At 46.1% G+C, this 19,201-nt stretch overlaps 6 protein-coding genes across 6 annotated transcripts; 2 read left to right on the top strand and 4 right to left on the bottom strand.

Moving 5' to 3' along the window:
- Nucleotides 1-124: 124 nt before the first annotated feature.
- Nucleotides 125-1,723, bottom strand: BGW36DRAFT_426746 (DUF803 domain membrane protein; the record flags this gene model as incomplete). The annotated part of the gene is made up of 8 exons (XM_046220309.1): nt 125-608; nt 662-953; nt 1,005-1,165; nt 1,218-1,308; nt 1,359-1,449; nt 1,528-1,553; nt 1,604-1,647; nt 1,710-1,723. The coding sequence occupies 8 exons, from the start codon at nt 1,721-1,723 to the stop codon at nt 125-127; spliced, it is 1,203 nt and encodes a 400-aa protein (XP_046073529.1).
- A 1,651-nt stretch (nt 1,724-3,374) lies between these two features.
- BGW36DRAFT_426745 (uncharacterized protein) lies at nt 3,375-5,964 on the bottom strand (the record flags this gene model as incomplete). The annotated part of the gene is made up of 3 exons (XM_046220308.1): nt 3,375-4,919; nt 4,970-5,098; nt 5,173-5,964. The coding sequence occupies 3 exons, from the start codon at nt 5,962-5,964 to the stop codon at nt 3,375-3,377; spliced, it is 2,466 nt and encodes an 821-aa protein (XP_046073528.1).
- Nucleotides 5,965-6,329: 365 nt separating this feature from the next.
- BGW36DRAFT_154667 (coatomer subunit delta) lies at nt 6,330-8,429 on the top strand. Its single transcript, XM_046209540.1, has 4 exons — nt 6,330-6,484; nt 6,545-6,988; nt 7,039-7,235; nt 7,285-8,429. Exons 1-4 carry the CDS (start codon nt 6,482-6,484, stop codon nt 8,192-8,194), a joined length of 1,554 nt encoding a protein of 517 aa, XP_046073527.1. The 5' UTR covers nt 6,330-6,481; the 3' UTR covers nt 8,195-8,429.
- A 1,745-nt stretch (nt 8,430-10,174) lies between these two features.
- On the top strand, nt 10,175-13,029 carry BGW36DRAFT_449187 (fungal-specific transcription factor domain-containing protein; the record flags this gene model as incomplete). The annotated part of the gene is made up of 5 exons (XM_046221777.1): nt 10,175-10,270; nt 10,341-10,594; nt 10,661-10,772; nt 10,821-11,557; nt 11,633-13,029. The coding sequence occupies 5 exons, from the start codon at nt 10,175-10,177 to the stop codon at nt 12,984-12,986; spliced, it is 2,553 nt and encodes an 850-aa protein (XP_046073526.1). The 3' UTR covers nt 12,987-13,029.
- Nucleotides 13,030-14,211: 1,182 nt separating this feature from the next.
- Nucleotides 14,212-16,059, bottom strand: BGW36DRAFT_396661 (uncharacterized protein; the record flags this gene model as incomplete). The annotated part of the gene is made up of 2 exons (XM_046218198.1): nt 14,212-15,107; nt 15,162-16,059. 2 exons carry the CDS (start codon nt 16,057-16,059, stop codon nt 14,212-14,214), a joined length of 1,794 nt encoding a protein of 597 aa, XP_046073525.1.
- Nucleotides 16,060-17,101: 1,042 nt separating this feature from the next.
- Nucleotides 17,102-18,388, bottom strand: BGW36DRAFT_358569 (uncharacterized protein; the record flags this gene model as incomplete). The annotated part of the gene is made up of 1 exon (XM_046213977.1): nt 17,102-18,388. The coding sequence occupies one exon, from the start codon at nt 18,386-18,388 to the stop codon at nt 17,102-17,104; it is 1,287 nt and encodes a 428-aa protein (XP_046073524.1).
- Between the last annotated feature and the right edge of the window lie 813 nt (nt 18,389-19,201).

Genomic DNA, 19,201 nt, shown 5'->3' with positions numbered 1-19,201 from the left:
AAATCAGTATATATGTGAATCCGTTAAAACATAGTTCTGATAATATAAAAGTCGTCGAGTGAGATCATGCATCAGAGAAAACACGGACTCTCGCATCCTTGTCAGATACAAGAGTCTCGCCCAGTTACCGCTCATCGGTTTTAAGTTGGGGTGACGCTACGTGGCCGTCCTCGCTTATTTTCCGAGTAGGACCTGGCTCGCCATCATCCTCTTCTCTTAGGTCAGTAAGACCAATAACGCCGTTCTCGACATCATATGAACGCATGAGCCCTTCTCTGTCTCCTTGGCCATTCAAGAATGCAATGCTAGAAGAGCTCCGGCGATGGGGATCTGTGCTCCTACGTGCTTGCATAGAGCGCCTAGTCGAGAAACTTGCGATTCCGTCGGTAGGCACACCATCATCGTCCTCATCTTTCGAAGCTAGGAGCTTTCGTCCGTCAGGATCATGTCGAGACAGGTTCAGGAGATAGACGCCAGAGAAAATGACGAGAAAACCGCATAAAAGTGATATGGTGTTGACAGCATCAGTGGTGTTGAAGCCTTTGAAGAGAATAAACGAAGCGCACAATGTAGCGGTAGTAAAAGTCACATAATATAACGGGTTAACACTACTACGCGTAAGTAGATGTTATATATGGCTAGGAATGTCCCATTGACTTACATATTTGTCGAAAATTCGGTCAATGCCTTGTTGAAATAGTTCATCTGCGTCAGGATGCAAAAAACTGTGACAATAGCGAAAACATAGGTCGACGCATGCGTGAATTGGTTAGTTCCGTGAAAGGTAAGTTTCAATGCAATGCCGAATGCCTTGATGGACATGACCGAAACTGAGCCAACTGTGGAGCAGATCGAGATGAAGATGAGGGGGTTCTTCTTTCCGTGAACTGGCGCAACACGGTAAATCATGACTGTTGAGAAAATCGCTACCGCCAAACAATAGATAAGGAAACCTTTCGATTATTAGCAACATGTAGCTATCTGAAGGGTAATGTAGAACAAACCAGGGGTCAAAGCGAGATCCAGGATCATATCAATCGTTTCTACAGGTTGGTCTGGGGGTGCGTGAAGTACGATGACAACCGAGCCGAGGAGACACATGGCGCATCCAAGCTTGCCCAGCGTTCCGAGCCGCTCGTTGAGAAAATAAGAACCAAGTACAGCGCTGATCAGGTCAGCAGGGCCTTTCAATATGGATATCATGATGCTGGGCCTACCCGATCAGAACACTAAGAGCACCTAGAGGCGTTACTAGGATTGCAGGTGCGAATGCGTACGCTGCGAAGTTGGCAACTTCGCCGATTGCCACTAGATACAATCATTAGGTCCGTTTCGTGCACTGAATGCCTGCAACTCACATGTGCCTATGCCTCCCCACCATATTGGACTTCGAAGATATGTGAAGCCTTCGCCTTCAAATCCGTGGTTTTCCGAAGCATGTAGCAACCCCTACCACATCACCTGTTAGGTATCGCGTGGAAGATATGGGACGCCGAAATGTGATCCGAGATTGGGATAGTCACCGACCTTTTTAGTGATAACAAAACTCGTTCCTAAGACTATTAGCGTCGAAGAGTAGTGGATTTTTGTCTTGAAGGCTAACCTATAGCTAAAGTAGAAGTGATGGCCAAAGCCAAACCAATGTACCTTGAAAACCCACAAGTTAGAACTACCCATTTGTAGTATGGAATCAAGAAGTTCCTTCATACTTGTCTGAGATCATCTTTAAATTCTATTCAGGAGCCGCTGCCCCAACTGATCGAGTGTGCCCGGTTTCACCGGCGAATAGGATCAATGAACGCTGGCAATGGAGGAATTTATGTCCAGCAACATGCGCAGGCAGGCGAGAAATCCAGGGTCGATTCAAAACAATAAAGTCAAATCCGAGCCGCCAACTGCAGAAAGATCGATCGTAGTCATCAATTGGACGGAAGATGAGCCAGCCACGTTCCGCTTTACTTTTTGTGACTGCGCAACAGTAATCCAAAAGGCGCGACTTTTGCTGGCGCACGAGTCGATTGCAGGGAGGTAACTGCAAGTTGGTGTTTTTCAGTCCGATCGAAGGCCTCGGCCAGACGGTGAGTGGGGTGCGCCGTGTGCGCTCAGCTCGTCCCGGTGGACGCGTGGTTCAAACGAATGACGAGAAAAAAAGTGCTGGACGACGACGTGGTGGGAAGATGGCCGTGCGTGCTGCGCAGTGGAGTGGCAGGTCTGGTTCGGGAGGAGAAGGAGGATTGCGGAAGACGATAAAGAAACCGCAAGGCTAATAGATGGGGGATGTTGGGAAAGGATCTCGAGTATCTGCGGTGGGCTGGAGTGCTAGTCGAGTAGTTCGAGGGCGGTGCCTACTATCTGGTAGTGTGGTGCGGTTGGTGCCAAGTGGTGTTCTTGGAGGCGAAGTCAAAAATGGTAAAGGTGGCATATTCTGCCCGGGCCGGCGGTCTGCCATAGGTTGTTTCACTCAGGGGGAAGCCGCATCCGTCTCCACAGGCATGTTACAAGCCCGAGCGATCGGCCCTGTGACGCGTTGCAATTTATTATTATCTTTGGGATTAAGTGGAGTGCCATGTATGATGAGGTTAGGAGTGACGCTTAGCTCATTTGTTGCGCGAATCATGCATTTATGGATCGGCTTTGGTCGAAGCTCGGCCTGTGGGGATAAGTGTATACAGAGATAATAGAACCTCGCCGTGCCTGAGTTGGCGACGACTTCAGATCATCAATTGATCTTATACGGGATGCGGAGGAATAGCCAGCTCTAGCTATACTTAAATATTCTCATTTGCTATATATTGCCGGACGCAAAAAGCTAGATTGCTAGCATCGCGCGGAAATAGCCCACATTGTGGTGTTTCCAGATAAATGTATACCAACAACAAATTCAAACACCATGAAAGAAAAGGGACCAAAAGTGAGCCTTGAAGGAAATATTGTTGAGCCTAGTGCGCCATCCCCCAATGCATCCTGAATGAGAAGTAGACCCTCGGAGCTGGTCATGGAATCTCGTGGTGGAAAAAAAAGGTAAAAACAGTATGAAGGTATATACCCAAAAGGAATATAATACAATCCCAAATGGGCAGAAGAAAATGACATTGCAATATGACAATGGATGATAAGAGCAAGATGGACGTACCTGGAAAGTATCAAAGTATCGCCTGTTCGAAACGGCTGTTTCTGAGATGCCAATTGTTGCTCATTATGGCTCACTGTTGATATACGTGCTATCAATGTCGAGAGATGTGCAGCTAGAGACACCATGCTAACCTGGTATAGACTGCATGCTTCGGATTACATCTAAGGTTAGCAACAAAGGTGCTGCAAGAGCAGGAGGTGAGTAGATCAAGGTCGGGTGGGAAAGGCGGGAAGAAAACATCTTAGGATGATCGGGTCCGTTTTGCGTCTGAAGTTGATGCATTTGTAAAGTCGCCATCATCGTCTTCTGACGCACGAGCACGTTTCCCGGTGCTGGACTCTTGGCGCTCCAGAGGATTCGTATCCGGCGCAGTGCTCTCGGTTATGTTCTCCTCGGCATCTTCGTAGTCGTCCTCAAATTGTAGGTCATCAAGACCATCGTTGGTGGAATCGTTGAGGCTGATTGCTGTAGGCTGGTCTGCAGTCGTTTCCTGCACGTACTCTTCTTGGTCGGCGAAGATATCTTCATCCAAGCCCAAACCATCATCTGGGAGGCCCGCAGTCGATCGAACACTCTCAGAGGCACGGTTTTCAGGTTCGGCTATTTCCTTCGTATCATACAAATCATCTGGCTGCTCATCATTCGCTTCCGAGAGAGCTAGCGGTCTGTTTTCTTCATTAGACTCTACTAGAACATCGTATTGGACTGTGTTAGAATCCTCAGCTTGTTCTGGCTGCGGAACAGGATTTTTAGAAGTTTCTTCTTCAGGTTCATCCCCGTAATCCCCTTCCTCTTCGTCATAATACTCCTCATCAATATCTTCTTCATAACCTGCTCCACCGGTATCTGCTTCGTAGTCTCCTTCACCGGCATTTTCTCCATCTTCCTCAACATACTCTTCGTAACTCTCATCCGCAACGCCTTCGTCAGCATTGCTAGTTAGCAGAGGATTAAATTCTGCATTGGCATGCGTACTATAGTTGATTTCGTCAGGGCTAGTTTCTGCATCAAATTTTGCTTGTTCTTCAAGTTGTGCAGAAACAAGATCTCTTAGGTCGCTGTCAACTTCGCCTTGCGCAGCAAAATCTGCATTGTCATAATCGCCAAAGCCGGTCTCGGCGTTATTGTCATCGACTTGCTGTGGTTCATTCGACAGTTCGGGTTGCTGATCATCAGGCTGCTCTGGCGGAGCTTGTGTCAACGTGCCAGTAGAGTCACTGTGGTCTTCAAAGTCGTATTGACCTTCTTGCCGGGATTCCTGTTTTGCCGTTTCATACTCGTGTTCGATGGTATTTGAGTCTACTTCATCTTGCTCCTTGTGTTCCAATTCAGGATCGTTCGAGACTGCCTGGTTAGGTGTGGCATCAATTGCTCCAACATTTCCTACGTCCTCTTCAAATTTTCCGTCATCTTGATCGTCGAAATCAGTCACAGCCGTCTGTTCAGCCTTCTCGTCCTCGGACAATCCATTATCGTCTGCACGAGCCTTTCCTTCATCTTCGTCGTCGTCATCCTCATTGGCTAGCAGTTGGGACGAAATTGTATGGTGAGGGTCGCCGAGCTGTTCAGTATTTTGCTGTTCGTATTCGTCCCATCTCTGTATTTCCGATATTCCTTTCCCTTCTTCCACCGCTTTCAGCAAAGTCGAAACCTCTGCTGCCAGGTTAGGTCTTGTGTTCAGTGTCAGATACAGCGGTTCGGGCTGTCCAACACCTTCGTTACGACAGAGATTGACGTATAGTTCTACGAGCTGCGAAAGTGTCACCTTTTTTGTAAAAATATTATCCTAAAGCCACGTCAGCTAGAGCCCGAAGAGCGTAAAGACCTTTTCCTTACCTCGCTTAATTGAATGCCAAGCGACTCAACGTTAAAAACCAATGATTCCGAATCAGAAGTATGATCCCCAAGGATGGTACGACATTCGCCTAGAAGGCGATCCATGCCTTCGTACGCCAGGTCCTCATCCTGGAGAAAATATGTCTCAGACGAGTCGCCTTCGCGGGGGGAAACATTGAAATCTCGCTTTCTTGGTATAAAACTTTAACAGAATGGAGAAAATCCCTATTTTCTTTCTTTTCCGAAACATGTGCCGTTTCTGGAGAGCGAGGTCCAGCTGGAACTACCTCATAGTCTGCGTGATTATCATTCGCTAGAATTGCCTCCTCTTCGGAAGCTTTTGTGGCGTCTACTTCGACTTCATCTACAACGGAGTCGACTTTATGCTCAGTATGATCTGCTGGCTGAGCTAGGTCGGCACCAGCGTGTAGTTGATCCGCTTGTTCATGTGTGTTGTTAGTCAAAGGCTGAAGGCGTGTAGTCTCATCCTGATAGTCAGATTCTTTTGATTCATCGAGCACGCGATCGCCACCATTTTCGATATTCGAACTATCTCCAGAGCCTGCATCTTGGTTGTCCTGGACATCCAAAAATTCGGGAGCGTCATGAGGCGCAGAACCATTTTCTTCGTTGGGTCTTTCTACGGCCGGTGCTGTCTCGGTATTCACGATGAGGGCGTCACCTGCCACTTCAATTTCATCGTCGACCATTTCAGACTCATACGTTTCTTGGGCGGAATAGAATGTGTCATTATTTTGTAAACGTGTTTGCGTGTCATATTGTGACGTGTTCGTCACTGTCACTTCAGGCACGTCGTCCATCATATCGGCATCATGTGGTTGCTCTCCTGCCGCAGGAGATGCATCCTGGACGTCAAAATCGATGTCGGCAGTCACAGGATGGTCCTCCATGATGTCGATGTCTATTTCGAAGTCATCGACATGGCCAGTGTAGGGGGATGCCATCTCCATCGTATCGGCGAAGGGTTCTTCCATGGCTGGGAAAAGCAACGATGATGAGGCACTCATTGCCCGCAATAAGTGATAAATAGATGCTGCAGAGACGGGGTGGACTCGCGTTGTAATGTTGACGGCAAGCGACGCGTTCGAGATTGCTAGAGGGGGCCACAAGTGGCGAGACTCATTTAGGCGTGCATAGGAGAAGGGAAGTCGACTCGAGACTGCCAGATATAACAACCGAAGTTAACTTTTCGATCAGGCGAGAGAGACTATTAATGATGAGAATGAGCTGAGGCTGTGAGAAGAAAGGAGCAGACTAGCAGGCAGGTAAGCGGCTGCAAAGAGTTAGAACCGTAAGCGAGAGCCTGGTGGGGTTGGTGGCCCAATCAGTGGGCTCGGTGGAGAGAACAACAAAGCGGGATGGCGAGCCTGCGAGGCATCATCTCCAACAATCTATCTATCGATCTGGCCTCGACGCTCTCTTCCGCTCCTCCCCCCCTCTACCTCTGTGTCGGATTCTCCTTCTACCCAATTACTGCAGGATCTATCCATCATGGTTTGTTGCACAGCTTACCCCGAACTCCCGCCTGGCAGCTACTAATGGCTTCACACAAAGGTCGTTCTGGCAGCGTCGATATGCACCCGTGGCGGGAAGGCGGTGCTTTCCCGCCAGTTCAGAGAGATTGCACGATCCCGTATTGAGGCGCTTCTGGCCTCGTTCCCAAAACTTGCAGACTCGGGGACACAGCACACCACGGTCGAACAGGACAATGTGCGCTTCGTCTACCAGCCCCTGGATGAGCTTTACATAGTTCTCATTACCAACCGCCAATCAAACATCCTCCAAGATATCGACAGTCTCCATCTGTTCGCACAGGTTACTACGAGCATTTGCAAAACTCTGGATGAGCGCGAGATATTACGGAACGCCTTCGAGTTGCTGAGTGCCTTCGATGAGTTGGTGACTCTTGGGTATAGGGAGAACCTTTCCCTCAGCCAGATCAAAACCTTCCTGGAAATGGAGAGTCACGAGGAGAGAATCCAAGAGATTATCGAAAGGGTTTGTCAACTTCAAAGCGCCGAGCCTGGAAGTATACTGACAACCTGCAGAATAAAGAATTGGAAGCTAGTGAAGAGAGGAAGAGGAAGGCGAAACAACTTGAACTTCAGCGTAAAGAGGCTGCCCGCAGCGGCCATGGCATGGCCCCTCGAGCCCCATCGTATCCTGTCTATACGCCTCCGACTCGTCCCGCTGTACCCCAAACATATGATTCTTACGAAGCAGAGAAGCAGAAAACATTTTCCAAGTAAGCACACTCAGATACCTCTGGTCACTCAAATACTAACCCGTGGCAGACCACTTCCCAGCCGTGGCAAGGGAATGCAACTTGGCAAGAAGTCCAAGACAACCGATATTTACGAAAAGGTTCGAGAAGATCTAGGCCCTGAAGTGGAGGAATCCACCCCTCTTGTCTCCTCTCAGGCAGCTACTCCAGTCGCTGCACCGTCAGATGCTCGTGCTTCGCTCTCTGCGGACCGAGAGGGAGTTCATATCACAGTTGCGGAGACAATTTCGGCAAAACTGAGTCGTGAAGGCGCTCTCAAATCCTTTGAAGTGAAGGGCGATCTCCAACTTCGAATCACAGACCAGGCCTTCACCAAGATTAAATTGGACCTAAATGCAATCCCAAGTCACGGCGCTCAATTTCGCACGCATCCGAATGTAGACAAGGCCTTATTCACCAACTCGAATATTATTCAACTCAAGGATACGTCTAAGCGTTTCCCTGCTAATAATGCTATTGGTGTTTTGCGATGGCGTGTTGCCAGTTCCGGCTCCGACAAAGGCGATATTCTTCCCATCACATTCACTGTATGGGTGAATAAGGGCTCCGACTCGACAACGGTAACGGTTGAATATGAACTTACTGGGGCGGACAACTTGCGAGACGTCGCTGTCACTATACCCTACGGGGCAACGGAGCCGATGGTCTCTAGCTTTGACGCCGTCTACGAGGTTTCCGGCGACAGCTTAGAGTGGAACATCGGTACGATTGACTCGGACAACGGCTCAGGCAGTTTCGAGTTCGAAGTCGTCGACCCTGATGTCGATGAAAATGAGTTCTTCCCCATGTCCGTCCGCTTTTCGAAGACAACTCCTTTCATTGAGGTCGATGTATCTAGTGTCACGCTACTCGACATGGAACAAGACGTTGGCTTTTCGAAAGATGTGAAGAGTGTTGCTGAGGGATTCATAATCGAGTAATAATTAGTCAAATTTTCATCGATGAGCGGGGAATAGAAAGTATTATCTGTTATGAACGTTTTATTTTAACCTATGAATATTCTGAGTTTAATACATCTTCCGGAGACTTCTTTTGTGATCGCAAAGCAAGAAGTATCAGGGTTTGTTAGGCCACGACAAATGTGTAGAGTACGTATCTTTTCCTATTATGACATCCTAAGAGTTTAGATATAATATTTCCTTTGAATTTGTCTCATTTAGGGCTGAAACATCAGGTTTTACATCGAAAATACTGCATAATGTTGTTTAAAGTTAATCTATGATACGAGGTAAGGCAACCCTTTCTCAGCATTCACGGGACCAGCAGCGTTTCAACTTTCCCTTCAACGTCCTCCGAGGAATCGATGAGCTTCTCTTCTACTTCATATGGCTCTACCACCATTTATTAAATAAGTCGATATTTACGCATCAAAAGGCCATTCATAATCGCCATGTATTTACGTCAAAACACTGGAAGAAAAGGACATTATCAATTTCCTTTACCCCTCGTCACAAGGCTTATTATTGCATCAAGCCAGTACGCATCTCCCAACTTAGCTTCTGCCCTGATTACAGCCTATCAAGTTAAAGCAAAATGGGACCCTATAGTCATGGGATATTATATTCACCCACTTTCTACTAGAGTTTACGAAGAAGACAACAATACATGCTGTGCTGAGAAGTCGTTGCGATCGCCACTCTATTTAGTGAAAATCAGTATGGTTGTTTCAATGACAGCAAAAAACGTCAACCAAATTTTTTCCACTCCACTACGGTGTTCTCGGGTAGTTCATCCATGGGATCAAGATGCTATCTTCTCCAATTTGATTAGACACCACCTTTCAAGATCCGAAAGAAGAAATCTTTAAACTGTGGTACGATTTTCCAACCGCGAATGCTCTACAATCAAAATCAATATCCACCTTTCTTTACGACACAGAGTCAAGCGACAATTCACTTGGAATTCAGGGGTATTTGCCAAAAGGTTGGTTCGGTCGAATATTTAAAGTGTATTTGATAAACAAAGATGAGGGGCGAGGAATACCTTGCTATTGAGATGGCAGAGTCCACTTCTTCTAGTTACTTACTAAATATACGATTACAGTTCGTTAACAAGGTTATCAAGAAGGGGCTAACTCTACAGCATTTCGGGCATTAAACGACTTTCGCCTGCCGGAGAAAATCTCGAATTACTTTCAGACCATTGGATGGTTTATACATTTTCAGGTCAGGGTGAATAATAGATTTCGATCCCAGATTCCCAGAAGATGGCATTTGAGTGGTTTTTCCGGTATCTCTGGCGCAATGAACTTGGTACCGGTTTATTAATTTTCCAAAGAATGCCACATAGTAAAAAACTAGACTGATATCGCCGGTTAAGTGCCCGAAGACGTGAGAATCTTTAGGGGCGAGTTCACATGAGAGTATTATGAGACTCTCCAGCAGTACTCTCTGGCACCGTTGCCACAGTAGTTGCCCCCCCTGAATACAACAGAGAGAAATAAACAGTCAAACGGAGGTCTGTTCCGACTATTGTTTCCAGATCTGAATCGGTCTAGCCCCTACCTTTAACTTCAGAAGGGGCATGGGATTAACGAATTTAGTTCACGAATGCTAAAAGCAGCACCTCAAAATGGAAGGGTTCTCCACTCGCAGTTTTCTTCCGGTCTTCGCCCCCAGAAAATCTGTTTATTGGGAAGGCTGTAAGTACTATGCTATGAGATGCACAGGAACTTCGTATGACGATACATCCGTCATACCTCATCATTCATCAGGACAGCCTAGTTGTCTAATTAAATATTGTTTGATGCAACAGTAAAAATTTGATTCTTAGACCTCGCAAGAACGATCAAAATTAATTTCCTAAAACTCAAGGATTCAGTTTTAATGCCTTGCAATCGGAACCAAATGACTAGGATTCTTGTTCGCTGTAGTCACCAAACTTTTTGATTGAATACCAGAATGAATGGAATGAACTTCAATGGATGGTCAATGCAACCAGCTGGCTACACACTTCCATTTCAAGAAATCGAGTTGTGTAGTCCTCCTTCAGCTACCGTATGCTAAATCCTTAGAGTCATGAGCTGCACTCGTCCATAAGCTTGAAGGCTAACTAAACATTCTACAGGATGACCAAATTTCCCCTCAGAAAGAGACCCAAGCCAAGAATTCGAAAAAGATGGCAATCCCTAGGCTCCCCGAAGGCTCAGAAGCATCGTTAAGCTCCATTGGACGTTTTCATCGTCGCCATGTTCGTCGAGCATGCGAGTCATGCCGTCAGAGAAAGACAAAATGCACTGGAGATAAGTCTGGCTGTAGAAACTGCAGGGAAGCTGGCATAATCTGCTGTTATACAGATGGCAAGAGAGAGAAATCGAAACGGTGGGTCTGAATCTCAGTTGCCAAGGGGTTCTTGTATAAAACGACTGCCATTAACGATTTAAAAAGGCAACTTGCAACTCTATCCGCCAAAGTCCAGACTTATGAAGAGGTAATACGGAAGATGAGTTCACGATTTGGAGTTTCGGACGAACAGTTAATGAGTAATGCTATGATTTGCGTATGTTTTCCAGCTTTTGTTAATTCCTTTTTTGCCTGACTGTGGCAGGATTCTCACCATTCTGTGCTTGGGGAACAATCTGAGATGGCTTCTGCATTCTCAAGAGGTCGTTCCCTATTTAACAGTGATAATCCAGAGCGAAAATCTAGATCCCCATCTCCATTGTCTCTTGCCGGAACTGATCGGGTTGAGGAGGATTTCAATAGAGATGACTCATCTCGTGCTACTGGATATATTGGCAATAGCTCAGAAGTATCCTGGCTACAGAATCTGCGCAAGAAAGTCAATGGAGATTCCCAAGAGACAGGGCAGTCCTCTCCTCCCGCAACGCCTGGTGCAAAAGACGACACTCTCGTTTCTTCGAGTAATTTCTATGAAGATACTAGTGATGTCGTTATTACCGAGGATGTGCAGTCCCACGCAATGCCCGGTCAAAAAATCGCAGAATTACTTCTTCGGGCCTATTTCAAATCGGTGCATCCGTCATTTCCAATTATCGGAATGTCAACTTTCATATCCCAGTATCAGCTATTCTTCAGCCATCCAAACATCAAGCCTGGAAACAAGTGGCTAGCTATTCTGAACCTTATATTTGGCATTGCTGCGGTGTACGCTCATTTAATATCTGCAGATTGGAAATCGGATCTAGAAGATCATTCGATTTACTTTTCAAGGGCCAGAGCTCTAAGTATGCCAGATTCATTTCTGGATCATCCCGATTTGCAACAATTGCAAATTGGAGGATTGACATCTTTCTACCTTCTAACGACTGGCCAGATAAACCGGTAGGCAATAAATGCAGCTCTCTCCTCGCTGCGTTAAATCACAGGCAGCTTTTTCTCTGACAGTCTGATTACTAGATCGTGGAAGATGTCTGGCATTGCGGTTCGTAGTGCCATAGCTCTAGGGCTGCACCTTCGAAATGTTGATATCAAGACATCAGACACTTCGAAAGAAATTCGATATCGAGTGTGGTGGGCTCTATACACCATGGACCATGTATTAAACGTGATCACGGGTCGACCATCATGTATCATTGATGGGGCTTGCACGACACCCATTCCGATTCCCTACGACGAGAGTGACTTTCCAAAACAAGAGGCTGCCCAGATGCTGAGCAATCATTCCAGAAAAGGAATATGGGTTCATGAGTGGAACTCAGCCTCTTCAAACTTACCAAGTCCGTCCCAAGCTGAGGATTCTTCTACCGACGGCACTGGAACCAAGCCCGATAAGACTATGGTTGACTGGTTAAAATCTCTACCATCAAGCATGTCACTATACTTCTTCCATTTAGCCACACTCACATCGATAGGGAAACGCGCCAATATGAAACTGTATAGCGCAGAAGCCGTGCAAGCACCATGGCCAAGCCTAGAGTTTACTATTCAAAGTCTCACCCTCGAAACCAATGCCTGGCTATCACACCTACCGGAGTCTTATGATTTCAACCTCCTGTGCACCACCCAAACCATGGTCACTCAGAAGACAAGTCTTGCATTTTCATACTACAGCACGAGAATATCGATCACTCGGCCCTGTCTATGCCGGCTTGAAAAGCAATGTCAGGCGGACGGGACATATGAATTCTGTTTCAAGGCAGCAGCAGACTGCATTGAAGCAGCCACCCAGATAATCAGTCTACTACCTGATAATCTCGATGCTTCCTTGTTGCACAAAATATCGCCGTGGTGGTCCTTGCTTCATTATATCATGCAAGCCACCACAGTGCTACTATTGGAGCTCTCGTTTCGGGTTGAACATGTACCTGAAAAGGCAGGAGAAATTTCACAGGCTACAAAAAAGTCAGTAAAATGGCTGCACAAGTTGTCCTGTTGTAGTACTCCGGCTCATCGAGCTTGGAAGCTCTGTGATGAATTCCTTCGCGGTCTAGCACAGCCTCTGAATCTCGATATCAGTGATCTCCCGGGAGATGATATATTGATTGACCCGGTAGATAATTTTGCTTCTGTACTAGAAAGTTCTCTATTGGACCAACAAATTCCAACACCGATGCCATACTTAGAGCCAGAAGCTTTCGACTTTCTTGACAAGCAGCAAACACATAGCCAGTCGCAGTCCTTCATGCCAAAGGACGGTCTTGACGATTATTTACCTTATGATCCAAATACCGGACAAATTACGGGGTCATTCTTTCCAACGAACAACATCGATCTGGATTTATCATATGTGTTGGACAGTTCTGTTTACTAATTCAAACATTCTTTCTATTGGGATTTATATTTAGCAAAGGCGGTTTTCCATATTACGGGTTTTGCGCTTTGAAAAGCATCGCACAAAACTAGACTGTGTATATTTCCTTTTATATTTTTACTTTCTTCCGAATCATTTAACTTGTACATTCAATCGGCTCATTTTAATAAGGGGGTTCATCTTGCGCTCTCTCTTTAAACCTTCATTTCAAATGTTGTACAGAACTCGAATTCAGAAGCACGAGTGTGGATAACGTGGTGTGTATATTTTGACAAAATCTTCGAAAATTGTTGCTTTAATTTTCGCAAAATCCTTTTTACTCCAAGGCCCATTCAATCTTTCACTTAAAAGAGGATTTTCTTTTTTATCACCTTCCATACATAACACCGGCACCCTTTTTTCTCTTTTTCTTTATTTGCAATAATAAATCCACCTGGTCTTTCTCAAATTTGTAATCTCCAATGGAAATCTGCTCACGCGACACTTTACCCTAATTCTTGGTATTCTCCGTTTCAACCTTGTTTGAGCCATGAACATGGGAATACGGAACCAATAAAATGAATAAGGGCTAGATCGGTCTAGGACAAATTGAATAATATTCTAGACCGGACGCATTTTCAAGCTAGCTCACCCCATCGAGAGCCGGATTGATGATTGATAAACAGGGGTCAGTTAAAACTACTTACTTCCTGATGTAGTAAGAATACCGATGAGCCTTGCTTTCTATGGATACATCGCTGCCTGAAAACAACGTAAAGTACTTTCGATACTTTTTTAACCGTTCCATACAATGTCTATGAAAAGAGTCTTTTCAGTGTTGTATACACAACCCAAAAGTTTGAGCTCAATGTAACAGGTGAGACCTGTAAACATCTGCTGACGTCAAAGTGATTGCATTGTTATTTGCTCACCAAAAAGTGGCGAGTGAAATGTGCCACATCCGGATGCAAACATGGTAAGTATGGCTTAACCTAGGAAGTTTCATGGTTCGACGTAGAGGTCCGAGTGAACGTTCATATTTGGTGACTGTATCATGTCACCCACCACATTAAAGGCCAAAATTTTTCTAGACACTTTATTTTCGATACATGGAGAGAAAGTAGGATTGTGGTACAAAAGAAAGAGTGCGAAAAAGAATAAAGGTCCATGAATTTGGCACGAGCATGGTCGATGTCATTTTAAGACGAGCTAGTATTTCCTATCTAAGATTATTCTAGGTATGTCCTCATCGTCTACCGGATTCCCATTTCCGTTCTTCGGCAGTGAAAAGTCGCCTGGCCTCCGTTTCAAGGTAAGTTCTCAATATGATAAATGGACGTGGTGGCGGTACCATGGACATTGCCACCACTCCTTGTCTAGCTAACTCCGACGACGGTTTGGCATTCGTAGTAGCCGTAGAAATCCTACGCGAGCGCTTCTGAATAGGCCTTTCAACCGCCGTAATCTTTGTGGCATCGATATTTACGGCTACAACCTTCCCTAAACTACAGTTTCTCCATGAATCAGGATTCTGCTTGTGTTTATTAGAGGCGATACCCGATTTCCAAAGCTTAGGATCCTTCAAGCCAAGGAGAGCTTGCCGATGGCCTAGGAAACTATCAATTCGGTCTAGAGCAGGAAGTAGACGTCGACGAATCCCGCAACCGATATGGTTTTCATCAATTTGATAGTCGGGAACTTGGCGTAGTGAGGCGGTTATAGAAAGTATGTTGGTAGAAGCTATGCCCGCTGTAGCGTTGTTCTTAGTACTACTAGCTTTGCTCTGGATATATTCCGGCTCATCATCTTCTCGTTCATCTTCTTCGTCTTCGTCTTCTTCTTCATCATCCTCATCATGATATGGATCGATCAAGGTAGACCCTAGGAAGATAGTTTTGGATCTTATCGAAAAGAAACGAACCATTTCACCGAGGTGGTATGAGTCACAGGCTCTCGAATTACCGAAGCCCCAGCGACATTGAATCGGTCGAACGTTCGATATCACTCCTGCTGGAGGAATGTTGTTTTTGAATGGTTGACTCTGCTTTGGTTCATCTTCCAAGGCGCCATATACCCGAAGAAAATAAGCCTGTAGGTCCGTGATCGTATTCAAAACACTTTGCCGTCGGTCATACAACTCCTCTGGTTATAGTCAGCATGGAATGGATCATCCTCACGGTAACATGGCAAGCTAACCTTCAATTCCATTTGGAAAACGAGCCCATTGATGGCTCCCTCGCTTACCATTTCGAGGCCCGCCTATCCACGATGTAGAGCCTAGGAGAATCAAGGCATGGGAGGCTACTTGGAATACCGTACTGTTTTCCAAAAGTAACGATATGTATATAATTTGTCGAATCCGATCTTCACTCAAATCCAACAAGGATGGACTGAATATCGATAATGAGGTTTTGCCCTTGAGAGAGGGCTTATAGTTACCCCGTTGGAGGATTTTATGGATTATGCTTGAGGAGCTGAATAAGTCAGCAACCTCCAATATCCCAGCTACAACAGATATCGGCTGCCGGTCAATTTCTTCTGTCAGCTGCGCGATTTGATAATCGTCGCCTTCAAATTGCAGCAATTTGAGGAATAATTCCAGACTCTGTATTCGGCCTTTGCCCGTCAATGGAACCAGGTTGATACTAATTAAAGGCAGGTTTTCTTTAATCTTCTCATCAGATTGCTGCTGCTCGCTTTCAGGGACATCGACATCGGTACAAATATTGGAAGACTGATTTACTCCGAATTTCTTCTCTTGAAAAAGCCTTCCCTCAGCGAACTTATTTGGGTCTAACAGAGCAGAAAAGAAGGGGCTGTTTCGTCTCAGGTTATTGCTAGATACCTGCCAACGATACTGGGTAGCTATGTCACGAGGACCCGCATCAACATACTCCAAGACCGCGTCGCCTTCTCGTGATAATATTTGATAGCGGATTTTGGAGCCATTAGGAGCCACTTCTATTCCGCGATAGAGATTATCAGAATGTTGATTTAGCGGCGCATTATTCCCATTAGAAGTCCGAGCTTGGCCTGAATGCGAGGGACTATCAGGAATTCTCTGGGAGGAAAGCGGGGGATAATCAGACTCCATGCTGCCAACAAACTCGGTGTTGACTATACAGTTAAGGGACCTTTTTGCCAGAAAGGAAAACTGCGCTAGAATATATGCTGTTGATATTACTTTCTCCTCCTTGCCACATCAAAACATGGAGATTCAGCTGATACCAAAGTTCTCTCACACATGTGGTGGTTCTGATGGGTCAGCCTCAGCGCACGTCATTTCTGAGGGGAGCTTCACGCTGCAGGCAACAGGGAAGAACGGGAGGAATATTTTGCGCCGTCAGATCGGGCACTCGCAGCATATATGTTGTTGCTGCTCTTGCAACGAGATAAATAAGGGTTCAAAAATTGTCGCCACGGCTTGTCGCGGGTCGTGCCTTGCAGGGGGTCCGTGCACGCCTCCCTCTCCAATGAAGTATCACATCTTGGCCAATGAGAGTGCTTTATACCCAGGTCGCTTCAATAGTCACATATAATTCAGGCCAGAATATCTGGAGAAATAAATATTGGGCAGCTATAATAGATAATGACGCGTGTTTAAAGTCAACGCTAAATCTCTAAATTTTGCACTGTTGCCTCGAGGCAGCAGGTATTAAGCTCTTGATCTATTATGTAGATGATGGATCTATAGCAGGCCTATGCTCAATAAATCCCAATATTAGTTGTATGCCGTTTAAAGAGAAGGAAGAATTCCGAGTATGTCGAGCTTCGGACGGGCTTCTAGTGTGACTTCTCTAACGGGAGATCAAAGAACATGCTATGTCTAGCAGAGGACAGCATGATTCTTTTAGAACACCCTAAGAGTCCGTACGCAATTCAGCGCTACAGCCGCAAGGCAGAAGATAAATACGGATTTGTAATTACTAAAATAGGCTTTATTTTGATATTCTGGTTTATAACATTGAAGTTTTATAGGGCATAACGTGTCATGTGTGGAGCGATCCAGCGTTGCACATGCTTGTAATATAGGTAAAGCTATGCATGAAGTCTTACATGTCTGCCAAAATGACTTGATACTCAATTATCATCTACCTCTCAAGAGGTTTTCACAGAAAGGTATTATCCGCCAAGCCTCACCCAAGAGTAATAATTGGAACATGTAGCAGTCCTGGATCGACGGATTTTGGACTACCATCGCCATCTTCTGCTTCCTTAATGGAATTAATAGCCTGTTCCATAATAATATGCAGCAGTCTCGCCTCGGTGTTCGGGCCGTCTGGATCTGCTAGTTCTTCTTCTTCGTCATTCACAGGGTTCAGGTGCATGGCGCGGATCCGCCAAGTATCATAGGGAAGACGCGAGAATATAACAAATAATCGATCCCTCTCGTCAAAAGTCGCCACAGTTGCGGAGGTTTCTTCTTTATCCTCGGTCTGCCTGGGCTGTAGAACATCATGCCATCGCGACACCTCAAGCCAAGAATCAAGACAATAGAATCCCACAATGAAGTCGCGATTGGCTCGACCGGCAGCTAGGCAGCTATCTCTATACCAGGCAGCAGAGAACGCATCACGGCCTTGACGCGGCAACCCTAAAAGTAGACCTCTCGAGAGTACCGGGAATTGAGATGGCGGTTTTAGCCACTGTGCGTCTTGGTCTAAAGATTCGCTTTCACTCCGGTTTGCATCAGTTGCAAGAAATGTCGGTGATGGTTCTGATCGCTGAACTATAGAATGAGTAAGTGAAATAGTAGAAATGCGCCGCGTAGGTAGCTCCAAAGTATTGCTAGAAAGCTCAATAGGCAGCAATAGCGTTGACTCAATAGCAACACTCTCTTCAGTATTTTCTTCCCCGGCTAAGTTCTTTTCAGCAGTTATCTCTGTTCGGATGACCTGGGCAATCTTTGTTACGGTTTCGCGCGCTCCACTCCTCAAGGCCGATATAACTATGTCACTTTCTTGCTCGCGAGCCGGGGCGCTACATGGCCAGAAGGTTGCTAGACTTGCCCACGACGCGATGCTCACCACCCCTCTAGTATATTGCCTTTTCACTGTTTCCACTTGATCCCGCCTTTGTAACCTGGCCTCTGATGGCGATAAGCCTGCCAAGTCTTGACCAACCACTAAATACCTCCCTTCCCACAATAGAAACCCATATTTCTTAGCTAGCGAGGTGAGTTGCTGTGCTGTATTGGCGCTCCAATCATCAATTATATCAGCTTGAACCTGGAAGACAGCTATGTGCGGCCCAACTTGGTTGGCCAGCCGAACTAACGCCGCGGTCGTTGATATCGCAGGAGACGCTGAGACACATATCGGGTGGCCGTGGGGAAGTCCTGGCTTGGTTTCCTTCAATCGGCGTAGGTAAGAGACTATCGGACTGATGGGAAACAGCATAGGCGTCTCTTGTGTGGTATCCATCGTTGTCTGGTTCGTTTTCATTGGCCCAGCAATAAACAATTCAAGTTGAAATCACAACATCTGAAGCGATCGTATCGCTGGAGTTAGCAAGATCCGTTAAAAATACCTCGCGAGTTCTAAGGAATTTGGTAGCGATGATTGAAGGACAACGTCGACCATTTAAGGTACAGATACTCCGCATTTTATTTTCTGTCTTCCGAACAGCTGAGTCCAGGTCTTCAGGAGGTCTAGGGAAGCCACAAGCTTGCCCTGGTTGGCCTGAACATATTAGTCTCGCGAAGTGGGTACGGCCAAGCCTCAATAATGCCTGGAAAGTTGAAAGCCACCGGAGGGCTAGAGGGTGCATTAGCGTGCTGTCATATAGCGCCAATGACCAATTTCAGCACATAATTTGTCCCCAAATTCTCTTACACGGGGACGTAGCTGTCAAAACAGACCCCAACACTCGGTCACTCCCTTCAGGTATACAGAAGATTCGAGAAAGGCTAGTGCACTGAAGAAAACGAGCCGTGGCTTGCAGTCGACGCGCTTGATTGTCAAGATGCTGCCCATCTTTGCCAACAAGAGTGGTAAGCAATCGAGAGTGGAATCAGTCCAGAGTGAGCACTACTGGCTACTTCTGAAGAGTCACGAATCGTGATGCTCGATGCTTAGCTGAGTCTAACGACGGCCATCGCTTCTATTCAGGAATAATCAGTCGAAAAGGCGGCGTCGATCGCGCAAATGAGGCCTGGCAGGCGAAGCAGTGATTGTACAGACTACCAGTGCTGAGCAAATAAACGGGTGGAGAGTGGAATACCCTATTCCTCAACG

This window comes from Talaromyces proteolyticus, assembly GCF_021365285.1.
Source record: "Talaromyces proteolyticus strain PMI_201 chromosome Unknown BGW36scaffold_5, whole genome shotgun sequence".
Taxonomy (NCBI): Eukaryota; Fungi; Ascomycota; class Eurotiomycetes; order Eurotiales; family Trichocomaceae; genus Talaromyces; species Talaromyces proteolyticus.
Note: the sequence above shows the minus strand (reverse complement) of the source record. Positions and strands in the feature narration are given on the sequence as shown.

Excerpts from the sequence above, each read along its gene's own strand:
- BGW36DRAFT_154667 (XM_046209540.1), top strand. Across the intron at positions 6,989-7,038 it reads TCCAAGAGATTATCGAAAGG|AATAAAGAATTGGAAGCTAG; the intron begins GTTTGTCAACTT and ends GACAACCTGCAG. Across the intron at positions 7,236-7,284 it reads AAGCAGAAAACATTTTCCAA|ACCACTTCCCAGCCGTGGCA; the intron begins GTAAGCACACTC and ends AACCCGTGGCAG.